This window comes from Artibeus jamaicensis, unplaced genomic scaffold, assembly GCF_021234435.1.
Source record: "Artibeus jamaicensis isolate MK-2021 breed Jamaican fruit bat unplaced genomic scaffold, CSHL_Jam_final contig_233, whole genome shotgun sequence".
Taxonomy (NCBI): domain Eukaryota; kingdom Metazoa; phylum Chordata; class Mammalia; order Chiroptera; family Phyllostomidae; genus Artibeus; species Artibeus jamaicensis.
Genome location: NW_026521486.1, coordinates 15,548,681 through 15,567,045, shown reverse-complemented (window position 1 = coordinate 15,567,045; position 18,365 = coordinate 15,548,681). Strand labels below are relative to the sequence as shown.

Sequence of the window (18,365 nt, the reverse complement as noted above, 5' to 3'; positions counted from 1 at the left end):
CTTGTCTGTCATTATGAAGGTACTGTACAATTATCCTTTAAGAGAATGGTTAATTAAAACCAAACATTTGTCACTGTTTATTTCAGAGTATATCACTGTAGGAGGGCGATTAATTCTACCTCATGTACCTGCAATTCTCCAATATCTCAGCAAAACCACAATAAGCGCAGAGAAAGTGAAAAAGAAAAAGAACAGGACACAAGTCAGTAAGGAACTTGGCATTCTTTCCAAGTAAGTGATACATGTCCTTAAAAGATAATATTACCATCCACGATTTTGTTTTAAGTTAACGTAGAGTTCCATTTCTCTGCTGGAGTATTAATTAGTAACCTTTCATGGTGTCTGCCTTCATATAACTAAAAAAAGAGAATGTACTGCAAAATTCTAAAGTAGACTATCAGATTTGCTTCATTTGCCTTTGCATGTTTTGTTCAGTTACAATTTTGAGTTACGTGAAAGAACAGTTTGTTCTGTTTCAAGTAGCTCTCACAAGGGTCTTTTAAGATTCTCTTTGGCAATAGACCTAATAGTATACATAATTATGATTTCTATAAAGTACAACATCGGTAAACATGAGTGCAAAAATATGATTGTACCTTAAGCTGTAATTGTTTTAGGACTTGGTCGTTGGAATTTTATTTTATTTTTTTGTTACTCTCAGCAAGAGCAAAATGATATGTTAGAATCTTCCAGAAACTTCTTTTAAATATTGTTTTTATACTGCTGTACTTCAGAATTCCTCAGGGTAGGAACCACACTAAATACACTCAAGTTTTATTGCAGGCCATGGTAGTGCACAGGTGAGGACAGGTGAGGACAGGTGAGGCACCAGAAAGGCCAGTCGGTGTCTGAAAGAACTGCTCTGCCGCTGCCTTGCTGGGGAAACGGACCTCTCTGAGTCTCGGCTTCTCAGGAAAGTGGAGCTCGTAAATCCGTCATTGTAGAGCTGTGGTGGGAGTTACACTGTACTGCTTTATATATTCTCAAACCAATCTTGGCGTTTAAAATGTAATTTCCTTGAACTAAGAAATGACTAATTGCCAGATTCCAGCTCTGGCCTTTACCCTAACCCACCTGCACAATCAGATGTTACAAAAGCGATAGAAGAGTAGCCTGAGCCTGCAGCTGGAGAGGAGGAGCACTGCTCACTAAAAGTGAAACTTTTTATCCATGCACACACGCCTAAACATCACCTGTGCCCTTCTTTCCTCCCTGTTGTTTTTCTACAAAAACTAACTCCTTAGAGAAATACTCTCAGTTTATGTACCTTTCTTACCTACCAGTTTTTTTCCTTCTATAGGATCAGCAAACTCATGAAAGACAAAGAACAGAGTTCTCTGCTCATCACACTCCTGCTTCCTTTTCTCCACCGTGGCAATGTCCCTCAGGTATAAATGCACACGGCATGGACTTTGTCTTTGAAGTGGCCCTTTATTAGGCTTATCTGTGAATAGTCATTTTTATTGCTTAGGGTCTGTGATGTATTTGTCTTAAAGTATCTGTGAAAAGACTTTAAATAGGAATATAAAATTAAAAATAGAAGAGAAAAATTGGGACAGATTCGGGAATGCAGGCAGATAGGAACATGGAGACATCACCATCTACCATAACAGTGAAAGTGTTAGCCCGTCGATTTCCTCTGTTTAGCTTCTCATCTACTTGAGGATTTTTTTTTTGCTGTCTGACTTCGAAGAGTAATAAATCTGGAACCTAAGAAGTGCATTGTGTAATCTTACATGTGGATCACAGTGACAAAGCTGAATGAAAAGTCAGACTATTTTAATATTTAGATATAGCTGAGAGCTTCTGATATGATTTTCAAACCCTAGTTCAGACATGATAAAAAGAGTCTTCCTGTGGCCCAAACTCATTTGTAAGGCCTTAGTAGTCACACTGAACATCCATTATGGAATAGTAATTCAGTTTAGAAGCCCACAGGTCTGGAGACGATCTGAGGCATGTATTTTTCTTCAGCAAGCTCACTTTTCTTGGCTGTTTTTGGCTTTGCCCTGGAAGAAACTTCGTTTCAAAACCATGCATATTTTCTATTAGAATTAAAGAAAGAAATTGTTACTGGACATTATTGTGGGTTTTACGTTAAAATGACTAAGAACTCTCAAAAGGCTATGGAATAACTTTTCCAATAACTAGTTTTACTTCTTATCCATAATTGTTAAATTTAATCTTTATTATATTTTTCCAGTGCCATTTACTTCCCTTATACCTCCTCCCCCAGCAGTGACCACCTGGTTGTCCATGAGTCCTTTTTCCTTTTTGCTCAATCCCTCCACCTCTCCCCTCCCCTCCCCCCCACTAGCTGTTATCTGTCCTCCATTTATGAGACCATCTCTGTTTTCGCTTGTTAGTTCAGTTTGTCCATTAGATTCCACATGCGAGTGAGATCATATGGGATTTGTCTTCCTCTTACTGGCTTGTTTCACTTAGCATCATGTTCTCCAGATCCATCCATACCGTCGTGAAGGGTGAAATTTTTATGACCAAATAGTATTCCGTTGTGTAAATATCCTATCGTTGTTTTCTCCACTCATTTACTGATGGACACTTGGGCTGCTTCCATGTCTTGGCTGCAGTGACCATAGACATGCTTATCCTCTCTTGAATTAGTGTAAGGTTCCTTCGGATATATTCCCAGAAGTGGAATTGCTGGGTCAAAAGACAGATCCATTTTTAATTTTTTGAGGTATTTCCATACTGCTTTCCACGGTGGCTGTACCTGTCTGCATTCCCACCACAGTGCAGAAGGGTTCCCCTTTTTCCACATCCTTGCCTGCACTTGGTAGTTGATGTATTGATGGTAGCCATTCTGATTGGTAGTAAGTGATACCTCGTTGTGATTTTAATTTGCATTTCTCTGATGATTAATAATGTTGAACATCTTTTAGTATGTCTATTGTATCTGTATGTGCTTTTTGGAGAAGTGTCTGTTCAGGTCCTTTACACATGTTTTAATTGGGTTGTTTGTTTTTTGGGTGTTGAGTTTTGGAAGTGCTTTATAAATTTTGGGTATTAACCCCTTATCAGATATATAGGCAAATATGTTCTCCTTTCCTGTGGGTTTTTTATTTTGTTGATTATTTCCTTTGCTGTGCACATAATTGTTTGTTTTCTGTGCACCATTTTATAAATTACTGAAATATAATTTTTCTCAATGTTCTTTCTTAAGGATACAGAGGTTGATATTCTGGTGACAATACAAAACCTGTTAAAACATTGTCTGGAGCCTACAAGCTTCCTCAAGCCTCTAGCAAAACTCTTCTCAGTTATTAAGAACAAGCTGTCAAGACAGTTGCTTTGCACAATTTTCCAGGTCTGTGATGCTCATTTTTACCCTGAATCACCTCTGGGAGTGGGAGCAGGGAATTGACAGGAGGTGGGCGGAAAACTTAAGGTTTTATTCACTAATACACTGTTTTCATTCCTTTTAGACTCTTTCTGATTTTGAGAGTGGGTTAAAATATATCACCGATGTTGTCAAGGTAAGGAAGAAAATCTTATTTCACTTCTGTTTCAATAATGCTGTCAATTTTGTTTATTTAAGATTTATCTGTCTTCACTTACGTGGTTTCAATGACATTTCTCGTAGCTCAATGCCTTTGATCAAAGACATCTGGATGACATCAACTTCGATGTCCGCTTCTCAGCGTTCCAGGCCATCACCTCCCACGTCAAAGAGATGCAGACCGTGGACGTTAACTACCTCGTTCCAGTGATGCATAATTGTTTCTATAATCTGGAGGTAGGTGTTTATAGCTGAACTTTGTGAATTGTTTTTTTAATGTTTTGATAACACAACTGCATGATCTAATTTGTTAATTTGTGTTTTGAGGACAAGGGTTTTTTAACATAAAATTTATTTTAGTTGCAGAATATTCCTGATTGTTATGTGCGTGATTTGAAAGACTAAGATTTTGAATAAAATAATATATGTGGAAGTCAGATAGCTGTGTATTAGAATAGAGGAATCCATAGAGGCAGAAATTAAATTAGGGGTTACCAGTGGCTCCAAGGGGAGGGCAGGAAGGGGAATGACTGCTGACTGATACACCGTTTCTTTTGGGGATGACAAAAATGTTCTGAAGTTATTCCTGCTGGTGTAGCTCAGTTGGAGCATCATCCAGTAACTGAAAGGTTGCAGGTTCAATTCCTGGTCAGGACATATACCTAGGTTGCAGGTTCAGTCCCTGATCCAGGTGCGTGTCGAAGGCAACCAAATTGATGCTCCTCTCTCACAGTGATGTTTCTCTCTCTCCCTTCTTCTCATCCTAAAAAGCAATGAAAAAAAATATCCTCAGGTGAAGCTAAAAAAAATATTCTGAGCTTAGATAGTGGTGATGGTTGCACCACCTTCTGAATATACTAAAAATTGCTGAACTGTATACTTTAAAAGGGTAAATTTTATGGTCTGTCAGTTATATGTCAGTTTTTCAAAGTTATGTAGCCAAGTATTTGACAGGTTTGTCTCTCAAATTGATATAGTAGAAATAAAAGGAAGTGAGACTATATTAAGTACCAAGTTGCTGAACTGAATTGAGACCCCAAACTGGGGGAAATGAAGTCCTTAATTAATAGTTAATCATGTAACGGCATCAGTAATTTCTTTGTGGTATTTTAGAGTTATTCATCTGATATTAATGATTATCTGGAATATGAAAAAGTAATCTCACCATTTGGGTCTCATTCTCTGTATATCATGCCAAATTTAACGCAAGGAATTCTTTATTTGTGTGTTCATTTTGTTTTGTTTTGTTTTGTTTTGTTTTGTTTTGTTTTGGAGGGGGGTTCTTTTTTTGTCTTCTCCAACACAAGGAATTCTAACTTGCTGCATGTCGGGCATACTTGGAAAAACCTCCCCCATACTCACTGCCTACCTCCTCAAACCAGGCACTCAAGTGCAACTCACCAGAATTATAACCAGCCAACTCTGTCGTTTTCAGTGATCATTAATACTGAATATTGAAAACGGCTTAGCGAACCTTCACAAAGTCTGTGTCATAGCATTTTCTGAAACTGGGGGACACTTCCAAGTAAGCCTGGTACTTCAGAGTCACTTACTGTATCCCCCACAACCCCATGTTTGGGTCTTCCTTAGGTATGAAGTCCTTGTGGGATATTTCTTAGTAGGAACTTTTATACAGTGCAGTGGCAGAATTTTGTGAGCTTTTTCATTATGGGAATATTTCTTATTCTACTTAGTTACACAGAATAATTTGGGTGTTTTTCTAATTTCCAGTTAGGAGACATGTCTTTAAGTGATAATGCCAGCGTGTGCTTGATGAGTATCATCAGAAGGCTAGCTGCCCTGAATGTCACAGAGAAAGATTACAGAGAAATCGTTCATCGTTCGCTCCTGGAGAGATTGAGGAGAGGACTGAGGAGCCCGACAGAGGTACTGGGCTTTGCAGTTGTTACTTCACTTTTATGTACTTCTTCCTGTCGGTGGTTTTTCCTTATGTTTTTGTTTTTTCAGTACTTTTTCTGTTTAGAAAAGCAGTCCGCCTTGGTGCATTGTGTTAAAATACTTGATTGTGTAAAAATATTTACCACATATTTGAGAGTGGGCGTGGAAAAAGCAATCACTCTATGATTTTATGTAGTCTGTTTATACAGTGGGAATGTTTTACTTTTGAAAAATGTAATGGCTGTGTTTATTTGTATTCTCTCGGAAGCAGATTTTTTTTTAATGTTCTTTTTCTCCATTTGGTATTTGCAGAGTGTTCAGCAGGATTACACCACACTGCTTTCTTGTTTAATTCAAACCTTTCCCAGTCGGCCGGAGTTTGAAGACCTGGTGCAGCTCACCGACTGCCATGACCCGGAAATGGACTTCTTCGAGAACATGAAGCACATTCAGGTAGAAGACATGGCTGCTGCCTAACCCCCTGCCTGTCAGATAAGCATTGCAAAGAGTTCTGTCTCCTTTGCAAAGGTATATTTTAATTGGTCAAAAAGTTGTGAGCATCTCATTCCTCGGTCTTCGTGCTGTCAGCCAACTCTGCGTAGGAGATGATCATTTCCCGGAGTCTGATTTCCTTGGTGGTATCACACACTGCAGTAATAGTGTTGCCTTTCTCTGCCGTTTCTAAAGAAGTTTAAGTGTTTAGGGATCCGTTGTTAAACCAGTGCCACGGACTATGTCTCCGGAATGTGTGTGCTCGTGTAACACACAGACTGTATTTCACTCCTTAATCTTTTCATGCAAAAGGAACCCGATACGGAAATGGAGCCGGTTGTAGATGAGATTATTCAGTAACTGATTCATACTTTATCTAACTCATAGATCCACCGAAGAGCAAGAGCCCTGAAGAAACTGGCAAAACAACTGATGGAAGGCAAAGTCGTGCTGTCTTCTAAATCTCTGCAGAATTACATCATGCCGTATGCCATGGCTCCTGTTTTCGATGAGAAAATGCTCAAGGTAGGGCATTAGATCCCACACCGGTAGCCCTCTTCTCGTGCTATGCCACACTTTCTAAAGTGCAGGTAGGGGAATGGAATCTGAACCTCGTGGCATCTAAATGGATGATGTCACCTCAGTTAGAGGCTTGGGACAGTTCTGAAGCCCTTCGGGTGGTGCAAGGCACATAGTAAATGCCCTGTAAGTGGCGGTTGTCTTTTTATTTTCACTGTTATTAGCTCTCAGAAGGCCAACCATGGATATTTCCCCTGTTAGAAATGATCACATTACCAAGGCAGCATACTTTTTAACTTTGTATCATAGGGCGTAAACTCCACTGATCAGAGTAGGTGTTTTCCCAAATGGCTCCTAAGAAATGAAATAAAACAATAGCCACCTTTGCTGTAGCACTGACAGGCATTATTGTAAGTGCTTGACTACGTAATATTACTTCTTCCTCACCACAACTCAACCCTTTTTGGGAGAGACTGTTATCGCTGTTTCGTAAGAGAGCAAAATGAGAGTGAGGTTATGTAACTTTCTCTGAGACATGCAGTTTCAGACCCAGTGTTTGAACTTGGGACTGTCTTCACTATTATGCTACATGGTGCTTAGAATAGAACAGTGCTTGGCACACGGTAAGGACTTGATAAATACTTATTGATTAAATAGATTAAGGAAAGCTAGTACCCAGAAAATTGGATTGAGGTAGTATCAGGACTTGTGGCTTAAATTTCTACTTTTATTAATTATATAGTCTTGTACAAAGATGTATTTGTTCTATTGTTTTGGGGTATTAAGAAATGTTTTAAAAATTATGTAAGTAAATAAAAGAATACTCCCTTAAATTCCAGTTTAAAGAATCGGTAAGCACAACCAGCTTGGAGTGTGATGGCAATAAAATAGGGAAGAGGGGTAGATGGAAAAAGAAATTATATTTAGGTTTGGCCAGCTTTAGTATGATACATCTTTTAGCAGTCTTTTATTTTTAACCTGTTTGTGACTTTCCATTTAAAGTTGTTTTCTAGTAGCATGGCTTTTTTATCCAGTCTGACAATCTCTGCCTTTTCATTGGTGTTAGACCATCTGCATTCAATATGGTGATTAATATGATCAGGTGTAAGTCGGTGATCTTGTTGGTTATTTTTCCCTTGTCTCAATTTGTTTTCCTTTTCTTCCGTTTTGTATCAGATCAGTTAGCTATTCTTTAAAGATTTGGTTTCCTCTCTGCCTGTTTATTAGTTATCATTGTGTAGGTTTTACCCCTACATTAGATTTAAACCACCCACACAGTAAATGCATTGTTACTTTTGCTTTAAACAATTATCTTTCGAAGAGATCTTTTAAGATAAGGAAAAGGTCTTTATTATTTGCTTACATATTTAGATCCAGATAGTAATCCCGTATCATTTTACTTCTAAAAGGAAGACTTCCTTTAATTTTTTGTGGGACAATTCTACTGGTGGTGAATTCTTTCCGTGTTGGTCTTTTCTCACCTTTGCTTTTGGGAGATAATGTTTCGGGGGTTTCCTCTCAGTCCTGTGAAGATAATGCTCTTCTGTCTTCTGGGTTATATAATTTCCCACAAGAAGTCATTCTTATCTCTGTTTTTCGGAGTATAATGTACTTTTTGCTTTTCCTGGCTGCCTTTAAATTTTTCTCTTTGTCACTCGTTTTGAGCCATTTGATTACAATGTATCTTACTGTAGTCTCTTTCATGTTTCTTGTGCTTGAAGTTGATTCAGCTTCTTGGATTTATGGGTTTGTACTTTTCATCAGACTTCAGAAATTTGGGTCATTGTTTTTTCAAATGTATTCTTGGGTTCCCGTCTTGCCTTGGGAGACCCCATGTTTATTAGGCCACCCCAAGTTGTCCGTAACTCGTGTAAGCTCTTTCCTTAAACATGTTGTTAAGGTTTTCATTTTGTTTTATTTTCTATTGCTGTGTCTTCAAGTACACTCGTCGTTTCTTCCATACTATCTTACCTGCTTTTAATTCCATCGGCATATTGTCCCTCACAAATTGTTTTTTCCATTTCCAGAAGTTCAGTTTGGGCTGTTTTTATACCTTTCATGTTTCTCAGTGTGCTCGTGTTTTCCTCTCCATTCTTGATCACATGGGATAAAATTATGTCAGTTGTTCCATTGCCTTCACCTTCTAAGTCTATCACCGCGGTCATCCCTGGGTCTGTTTCTGTTGGTTGGTATTTTTCTTCTCGTTAGAGGTTATTTTTCTGCTACTTTCTATACCTGTACAGCTTTCCTCTCTATGCAGCGCTCTCTTCTCCGGTGCTAAGGCCCGAGGAGTCTGACAGCTGTTTCCTCAACTCTGCCTCCTGCACACAGGATGGGGCCTTTCTGGGTTTCCCTTCTAGCTATGACCTGACGGTTCTCTCCACACAGTGACTGGGGTGATTGCCAGGTGCTCATTCCCACCAGGGACACTGTCCCGTACTGTGTGATATCTAAAGTCTGAAAACCATTGTTCCATATGTTCTTGTCTGCTTTTCTAGTTTACGGGTGAGGGCAAATCCAGTTACGGTTCTCTGTCATGGAAGGAAAGAGAGGTCTTCGAGGAGTGTACTTTTGCATGTTGAGCAGTGCAGAATATAGTTAACTTGGGCATTTGCCAAGTTTTCCACATTGAATTAACTTCATTCACAGTTTGTGGGCTTGAACCTATCAGGGGGGCCTGAGTAAGGTCAAAATGTGTTAATATCTTTTAATGAAAGGACAGGGGCATTTCTTTAATGGGCAGCATTTTTCTCAGGGGTGGAAATGGAATATAGTTTGAACATTCTTTTCTACAATTGCAGATTACCTTTTGTCTGAGCTTTTTAATGTACAAAGTTAGCTCTGTATTTTATTTGCAAATGCCTTCTTTTTGCTGATGCTCTTGGTTTGTTTTACAGCATGAAAATATAACCATCGCCGCCACAGAGATGATTGGAGCTGTGTGCAGACATCTCCCGTGGTCGGCGTATTTGTATTACTTGAAACATTTCATTCATGTCTTACAGACAGGGCAGGTCAATCAAAAGTTGGGTGTCAGGTATAGTCAAGCTTTTTATTTTTGTTATATTTTTAAAGGGTTAATTTTTTATTTCCTCAAATAGTCTTTCTGTAATCTAATTTACTTTTACATTTTATTACTGAGGTTATGGTAATGTTTGTTAAAGTCAAAAATACCATAAGCTGGTAAAAATTATTTGATGTTTTTATATCTTTGAATTACCTCACCTTTTAATCATCAAATGATATTATTAAACAACCAAGTACTTTGTGTACCTTTTCTTAACAGCTTGCTGGTAATAGTGTTAGAAGCATTCCACTTTGACCACAAAACTCTTGAAGAACAAATGAGAAAAATTCAGAATGAAGAAAGTAAGTTTTTAAAACTTTCTTAAAGTAGATTTTCATTTTGTGTTTGGATAATTTATGATAATGAAGTAAGGATGGCAAAGTTCAACGTACTCATCTTTTTTTGCGCTTGTAGCAGTGACCAGTGAATGATCAGGTAGAAGTTAAAATGAATATTTTGAGTATACTTGTAAAAACTTATTTAACAATAGAGAAGGCCAGTCTAAACTACATAGGTGAAAAAATCTGAGCTATAGATTATTTACATAGAAATCCAATAGTATTGCATTCGTGTCTAAAAATATTACTTAGCAATGAATGCAAAGAAAGTATAAGAATTAAAAGGTAGTGTAAGAATTCTGAAGTAGATACAATAAGAAAGGATCCTCAAACTAAAAGTAAATATTTGACAAGATTATAAATGGACCAACCTCTGACAAGATTGATCACTGGAAATGGAAGGCATAATAATATTAGGAACTTTAAAAGGCCACAATTCAATGAAAAGGTAAAATAATATTATGATCTTTGTGCTTACAAACTTGAGTACTTGACTGAAATATATAAAATCTAAGAAAAATAAAATATAAAAACTGACTTCAGAAGAAGTAGAAAATCCAGATGGATCTGTAACCACTAAAGGGATTAAACCGATTGTTAAAAACCTGCTCCTGATGAAAATACTAGCCTCAGACTGTCCTATAGGCAACTTCCACAAATGTTCAAGACATGAATAATTTCAGCCTTAACACCAGCTCTTTCGGGTGATTGAAAGAGAGCACACCCCCTAACTCAGGAAGTCGGAATAACTGGTTAATGGAATTTAATACATTAGTATACGAAAATATTGGTCATCTAAATAGACACAAGGGAAGCTTTTGATTAAATTCAGTATCTACCTGGCTGGCGTAGCTCAGTGGATTGAGCGCAGGCTGTGAACCAAAGGGTCACCGGTTCGATTTCTAGTCAGGGGTCATGCCTGGGCTGCCAGCCAGGTCCCCAGGGGGGCGTGTGAGAAACAGCCACGCATTGATGTTTCAGTCCCTCCCTTCCCCTCTCTAAAAAATAAGTAAATAAAATCTTTTAAAAAATAAAAATTAAATTAATCCAATATCTACACATTATATATATATATTTTTAAGATTTTATTTACTTATCTTTAGAGGGGAAGGGAAGGAGAGAGGAAGAGAAACATCAATGTGTGGTTGCCTCTGGTGCATCCCCTGCTGGGAACTGGCCTGCAACCCAGGCATGTGCCCTGACTCACTATCTACTCATTATAAAAGCACTTATCAAGCAAGGAATACATAACATTTATTTAAACTATTAAAAGATGCCTTTTAAAAACCTAATGCAACATCATAGTTAGTAGTAAAGGTTTAAAAGTCTTTGCTTTAAAGCCAGAATGAGGCAAGGACCTGCCACTACTGCTGATACCGAATATCAGACTAGCAGTTCTGGCCAGCACAGAAAATAAGGAAAAGAATGGGGACTCAAGCAGGCCAAAGTGTGTATCCTAATTGTTTGGGGTAAAAAGGTTGAGACATTCTGGCCCTCAGTTTGCATTTTTCCGGCATTCTAACTCAGAATTTTCTAATTCTTTGATTCACAGCAAAGTCATTCTAGAACCACAGTAATGAGTAGAGAAGATTTGATGTGTAGGAACCATTTGTGTTTTAAACAATGTACTAAAGCCCTTTCACAGTTTACCATTAGCCAGTTGAATCTGCATTTTGCAATTTTGCATGAATAGAAACTTAAAATTTTAAAATATTTAATTTGCTTGACTGTCTCTTCTTAGCTATGATGAAGTTCAAAGCATTTTTTGAGCTCCTACTGTGAGCTGGGGTTTTATAGACTCTGTGTCATTTGTGCTCATAAGAGCCTTAGTTACTGGTTAGCCAGTGTGTTCGATAGGAGAAATTAAGGTTCAGAAATGCAAAATAACTTCCCCAAAGCTATGTAACCCGTAGGCAAAACAAAGACTAATCGCTTCCATTTTTGGAAAGTCAGTGAAATGTCAGAACCATACAGAGTCCGGCACAAATAACACCCCTTTTTTATTACAAAATCATAGACATGTAGTTCTGTAACATAACAATATCACACTCAAGCACACCATATGACATTTTAGGTGAAATATTCAAATCAATACTATAAATGACTACACCCATATTACTACCTTACTAACCACGCTCAAGCAGGCATTACTTCTGCCGGACCCTGTATTCTAGGCGCATTATAGACTTTATCACATTTAATTCTCACAGTAGCCTTACAGGGTAGATACTGTCTCCAATTTGCTGGTGAAGACTGCAGAGCCCCCAGGGTTGAGTTAACTGGCTGTGGTCACAGGGCTGGTTAGCAGGGCCAAGGCTGGACGGCACCCACGATACCGTGCTGCGGGACTTTCTTAAATAAACAGAACCCCGTTGAGGAGCATTCCCGCATGAGAACTGATGGCTGCCATCATGATTTTCATGCTTGTGAATGTAGGTTTTTACTGTTAGAAACCGCCCACCACAGTACTTTGGAAGCGTTTTTTTTTTTTTTTTGCTTAAGATCCTCCTTCCTTGCTAACCTCCCAGTGTGTGCCCAGAGTTCACACTCTTATAATGGTCTGTGTACTTGTGTCCCTTCTTCATATTAGACTAAACTCTGAGGAAGCAAAAAGCAAACACTGACAGACAGACAACAAAACCCTAACCCTCCCATCGACTCCGGCTTCCTCAGCACTTAGCTTGCTGTGGTCGGTGACTGGGTGTATTTTATTGGATGTTGGTAGAAAGACTGCTTAACACAGCTGTGTTGTTCCCTTATTTGACTTAAGGTGACGTTTGTCGTTTACTAGACGTAGACTCAACAGGAGTGATGGAGTCACCAGAGCCCGAAGCCATGGAATTGGAGCTTTCGGGTGAGGAAGAGGTGGGAGACAGGAGTGAGAGTGTTCCAGACAACCTCGGAGAACCGGGACACCCCGATCCAGTCCCTGGTGAAGGCACGTCGGAGGAGGAGACCAAGTGTCCCGCCTCGTCCTCCTCTTGCCTTCCACAGAATAAGGAAGAACTGGAGAGAACGATTAAAAATATACAAGGAGCCATAACAGGGGATATCCTCCCCAGGCTGCATAAGTGCCTGGCATCTACGGTAATCACTGCGTCTGGGGCCCCGCAGGTCTCTGTGGGTTGGGGTGTTTGCGGGGCCCTGTCAGCCTTAGGCTCCGAACTATTGATGGACTTTGGGTTTGGGATTTTCTTTAATCTCAACATTTCACGGTTCACCTCCTCCCTCGTCTTGTCATCTTCAGGTTCATCTGCTGCAGCTAGACAGTGGTGTTCCTTCTTCACTGTCATTTTCATATGGTAGATGCGAGCTCTTTTATCTCTGAAGTGGATAGCGCGATGACTCCCGTTTCTAAAACAGGTTATTAAAAGTGGAGTCTGTGTCCCTTTTTTACTTCTTGGCCACTTCTCTCCTGTTCAAAATGACCTGTCCCCTGGCTAACAGGGAGCATTTAGCAATGGATCCCCATGAAGCCAGAGCCCTTCCTACCAAGTGTAAAACATGGGTTCACTGTGGCCCTGGTCTTGAATCTGGCCTGCAGCCTGTTTTTGTGAATGGCATTTTATTGGAACACACTTTGACTTATTTATTTACATATGGTCTAATTCTGCTTTTGTATTACCACAGCAGAGATGAATAGTTCCTACAGAAAGCAAAGCAAAAATATTTACTTTCTGGCCCTCTAAGAAAACCTTTTGCCAGCCCCTGGTATAAAATATTGACTTGGTAAATATTTGGTAAAATACTGACTTGGTAAAATATTTCATATTTTAGTAAATAATCTTATTTGAAACACTATTTCTTATGTAACAGCAGTGTCACTCAAATACTTGAAAGTCCCAACTGATAAAAATTTTATATGAGTTTTATATATTTCACAGCAGTTGTAACCCACATTAGTAAAAACTTGACTTTATTATTTTTCTGGTTGCTCCTCTGGAACAACATTTGTATTCTTATTATTTTTACAATTTTTAGAGGCTTAGTCTTAAATTCCACAATTTAGGGTTTTGTTTCATTTTGACTTTATTTTTAATGTTGGCACTATTACAGACGTCCTCATTTTCTCCCCCTATGCCCAGCTCCACCCAGTTCCTGCTCCCCTTCCCTCTGGCCACCACCACACTGTTGTCTGTGTCTGTGGGTCATGCACATGTGTTCTTTGGCTGATCCCTTCACCTTCTTTCATCCGGTCCTGCCCCTCTCCCCTCCGACAGCTGTCAGTCTGTTCCTGCCTCTTGTTTCTGTTTTGTTCATCAGTTTATTGTGTTCATTAGATTCCACATATAAGTGAGATCATATGGTATTTGTCTTTCTGTGATTGGTTTATTTTACTTAGCATAATAATCTGCAGGTCTTTTTTTTTTTTTTTTTTTTTTGAGACACTATACTTAAACACGGATGTCAGCTGTATCAAAAGAGCTTATCTTTCCAATGAAAGGTTGCAGTGTTGGTAGGTTCCTGATCCATTTATTTCAATTTTACTTTACCCTAATTTTTTCTCAGACTAAAAGGGAAGAAGAACATAAGCTCATAAAATCCAAGGTTGTGAATGATGAGGAGGTGGTTCGAGTTCCTTTAGCTTTTGCCATGGTTAAACTAATGCGCTCCCTTCCACGAGAAGTTATGGAGACTAATCTGCCAAGGTATGTTGTTTTACAGCTGGAAAAGTTTTGTGAAATCAAAAACTGGTTCTTTCTTCCTGACTTTTGAATCTCTTTTATTGGGAAGAAGAGAAGTACTGTCATAATTTGCTGTGGTTTATAATCCTGATTGGGAGTGCGTGGTTATGGGCAATTAAGAGAGAAAAGGGCATTAATATTTTTATGTGCTTACTTTTTTATTTGTCACTTTAATTTTCTCATTTTCCAGTGTTTTGCTGAAAGTGTGTGCCCTTCTCAAGAACAGAGCACAGGAGGTCAGAGACATTGCACGCAGCACTCTTGCAAAAATAATAGAAGATCTGGGTGTACACTACCTACAATATATTTTAAAAGAATTACAGACCACCCTGGTCCGCGGATACCAGGTAAACTGCATCGTGTGCCTCATACTCAAGTTGGGCTGGAGTTTGCACGTGTGCAGTGTGAACGCTGAGTCACGGTGCTTTGGGTCCGTCCTCAGTGTGGCTGATCTGCCGAGATACGGCAATCAGGAAGGGCCCGAAGTTTCTAATCAGCATTTTACAAAGCTATATTTGATTTTGAGAAATTATAGGTCTAGTTACATAACCTGTCATTTTCTCTTAAATCACCATATCAAGTTTTGCATTCTCTGAGTTCTTCAGAAGATTCTTGCTGAATGTATATTGAATGTATTGACACAAATGTGAACAATAAAGAATGTACACTCTAAGAGTTGAAAACTATGACAAGTCATAAAAATAGCAAACACCTTCAGGGGGAATACAAAGCTCTCTGAGTAGTGACATGACTTGCTAGCTTCTCCTCACCTCTCCCAGGGTGGGCGCTGGGCAAGCTCCATCAGTAGCTACTGGAAGCCTCCTGTTAGAAATGCAGGATTCAGGGCCCTATAACCGACCTGCGGAAGCTGCATTTTAATAAGATTCCTGGGTGATCTCAAGTCAGAGAAACTCTGCAGCTCGTTCTTTTCAAGTCCAGCCAAGACCCCTGGTAGTTAGCTTTCCCTCCCGTGTCCTCATGTGTAAGGTTCCTGTTCTACACTTTATAAGTCTAACAAACTAAAAATATCAGTATTCATTTTGACCATCTCCCTTTGTATAGTTTTTTAGTGGCTGCTCTAGGGGTTACCATATACACTTACCTTTAATGATCTACTGAGAGTCACTACTTTACCACTTCAAGTAGAATGTAAATCCCTTCACTCTTCTCTTTTTATTTTTATAGTTGTTGTTATCTTACATTGCCATATATTGAAAATGTTATCAGGTAGTGTGAGAATTATGCTTTTAGTCATCAAACATATTTTAAAGAATTTGAGAAGAATGGTCTGTTTTTTTGTCCAGATATTTATCATGTCTACTGCTCTTCCTTCATTTTTGAATTTCAAAGCTTTTCAAAAAATATATTTTTTAATAAATTTTACAGTTAGAGTTGTTCCAATTTTCCTCCTGTACACTCTCCTGCTCAGTAACCTTGTTCCCTCCAGCAATCCCCCCACCTTAGTTCATGTCCGTGGGTCATGCATAAAGGTTCTTTGATTTCTCCATTTTCTATACTATTCTTTTTTTTTTTTTTTTTTTTTTTTTTTTTTTTTTTTTTTTTTCGTGATATATCTTAACCTCCCTATTTTGTACCTACTAGTTATGCTTCTTATTCCCTGTACCTTTTCCCCTGATTCTCCCTCTTCCCCCTCCCAGCTGATAACCCTTCAGATGACCTCCATATCTATGATTTTGTTCCTGTCTCGGTTGTTTGCTCAGTTTGTTTTTTTAGATTTAGTTGTTGATAGTTGTTAATTTGTTGCCATTTTACCATTCATAGTTTTGATCTTCTGTCTCTTAAATAAGACCTTTTACCATTTCTTTTATTGTAGTAATGGCTTGGTGATGATGTTCTCCTTTAGCTTTACCTTATCTGGGAAGCACTTTTTCTGCCCTTCCATTCTAAATGATAGCGTTGCTGGATGGAATAATCTAGATTGTAGGTCCTTTGAATACTTCTTGCCAGTCTCTTCTTGCCTGCAAAGTTTCTCTGGACAAATCAGCTGACAGTCTTATGGGAACTCCTTAGTAGGTAACTCTGCTTTTCTCTTGCTGCTTTTAAGATTCTCTCTTTTTTTTTTTTTTCTTCGTGCTGTTTTGGTTGAATGCTTATTTCTTCCTCGTTCCAAACTGTTGATTCGAATCCTGGTTTCCTCCCCTTCACTGTTGGTTCCCTGTAGAGTTTTCTTTATTTCACTTAGTGTGACCTTCATTCATCCTTTATGTTTTTGTTGTACTGAGTGAGTTCTGGGAGCATCCTTATTGCCAGTGTTTTGAACTCTGAATCTGATGGGTTGAGCACTATGCATGTTAAGATAACTAAAGTACAGCTCTGTCTTGGAGGCTTTATTCAAAATTTAATGGAGCATTGGTGGTATTTAAATGAGTAGCTCTTTAACCACCTGTTTTTCAAGTCCATCCTATTATTTATTGAAATAACTAAAATAGGTCGTAAAAGGTAAATTGGTCAAAAGTCCAACGTACAGATGATGTATTATAAAATTGAACGCTTGAAACACATGATTTCATTAACCAATGTCATCCCCAAAAACTGAATAAAAAAATACTAACATAGAGGACAGCTGGTTTGGATTTTTATGTTAATCATGCAAACACTACCAAAACTGTACTCTTTGGGTGCCATTCCTCATTTTCCCAAAAGGATTTTAAAAAATCACATGAAGCCCTCAACAAAAATTTTACATATGTAAAATTACTGAAAGTTCACAAGTAGATGTGTATGAAATCATGCCTCTAAAATCCAGTCTGTGTCCTTACAATCACGTGTGTGTCTTTGGCCTGTGGTTGTTGTCTGATGTTTATCTGGATAGTCTCGCAGCTCGAGAAGCAGTAAAGAGAATCAGAAAGCTTGAGAGGCCACTCAGCAGAGTGATGCAGAGCCGGGGCTCTGGTGCTGGCCTGTCTGCTTTCAAATCCATCATTCATAGAATGGATGAGCATTAAATGATTCAGTACATGCGGAGTATTAATACGTGCCTAGCCTATGGCAAGCTCTTAAGGATGTTAGTTGTGGTTACTCTTGAGGGCAAAAATATATTTGTCCTTCATAATACCATGTGCCAGCTTTGATTGAATTCGCCATTGGCAAACACCTTAGTTTGGGGGTTGGTTTATGAAGTTCAAGGCTCTTGTGCTTTTATAAATCTCTGGACTGGTTTAGTTGCCATCATCCTAAGCATGGTCATGTGTTTCTGAGCGTCTTTGTACAAAGTGACCACTGGTTGAAAAATTTTACATGGAGTGTGTTATTTGTCAAAGCTTCTCCCTGCAATAATGACAGCTATGTATTCGGAGCGTTCCCCTTGCAGTAGATTTTAGCTCTTTTTTTTTTCTAGTGTGGCATTCTTACCCATTCCTACTTTTTAATGCATTCATTTTAGGTCCACGTGCTAACTTTCACTGTTCACATGTTGCTGCATGGCCTCACAAGCAAGCTACAAGTCGGGGATTTGGACTCTTCTTTAGATATAATGATTGAGGTAAGATTTAGAGAAAGGAATTCTCTCTCTTTTTTTTTTTTAAGTGGGCAAAAGACACCAAAAAATCAGTTCACAAAATAAGCGAGAGTAATGGCCTGTGAAAATGAATACAGTGAACTGTCTCATGTCTCAAACGAGCAGGTTCAAAAAGCTGAGTCTGGGGAAGTGAGCTGAGCACCCGGCTCCAGTGACGTGAGCTGGGAGGTCATGAGTTTGTGTGGCCTTTCCGGGGAGAAACTGGCAGTGTGTGTCAAGAGCTTTGGAAATGGACATCAGTTTCAACCACTTCCAAAATCTGTTTTAAAACAATAATCAAGGATGTGGTCTGTGGCTTTATAAAAAG

At 38.7% G+C, this 18,365-nt stretch overlaps 1 protein-coding gene across 1 annotated transcript in view; it reads left to right on the top strand.

Moving 5' to 3' along the window:
• Nucleotides 1-18,365, top strand: part of UTP20 (UTP20 small subunit processome component) — a 92,419-nt gene that overhangs the window by 55,214 nt on the left and 18,840 nt on the right. The window contains exons 31-44 of the mRNA XM_037160095.2: nt 87-231; nt 1,301-1,388; nt 3,185-3,328; nt 3,447-3,497; nt 3,605-3,757; nt 5,252-5,407; nt 5,732-5,872; nt 6,299-6,436; nt 9,328-9,467; nt 9,717-9,799; nt 12,627-12,922; nt 14,345-14,484; nt 14,711-14,867; nt 17,924-18,022. Coding sequence (XP_037015990.2) covers nt 87-231; nt 1,301-1,388; nt 3,185-3,328; nt 3,447-3,497; nt 3,605-3,757; nt 5,252-5,407; nt 5,732-5,872; nt 6,299-6,436; nt 9,328-9,467; nt 9,717-9,799; nt 12,627-12,922; nt 14,345-14,484; nt 14,711-14,867; nt 17,924-18,022 — 1,931 coding nt within the window. The remainder of the gene's footprint in view (nt 1-86; nt 232-1,300; nt 1,389-3,184; nt 3,329-3,446; nt 3,498-3,604; nt 3,758-5,251; nt 5,408-5,731; nt 5,873-6,298; nt 6,437-9,327; nt 9,468-9,716; nt 9,800-12,626; nt 12,923-14,344; nt 14,485-14,710; nt 14,868-17,923; nt 18,023-18,365) is intronic.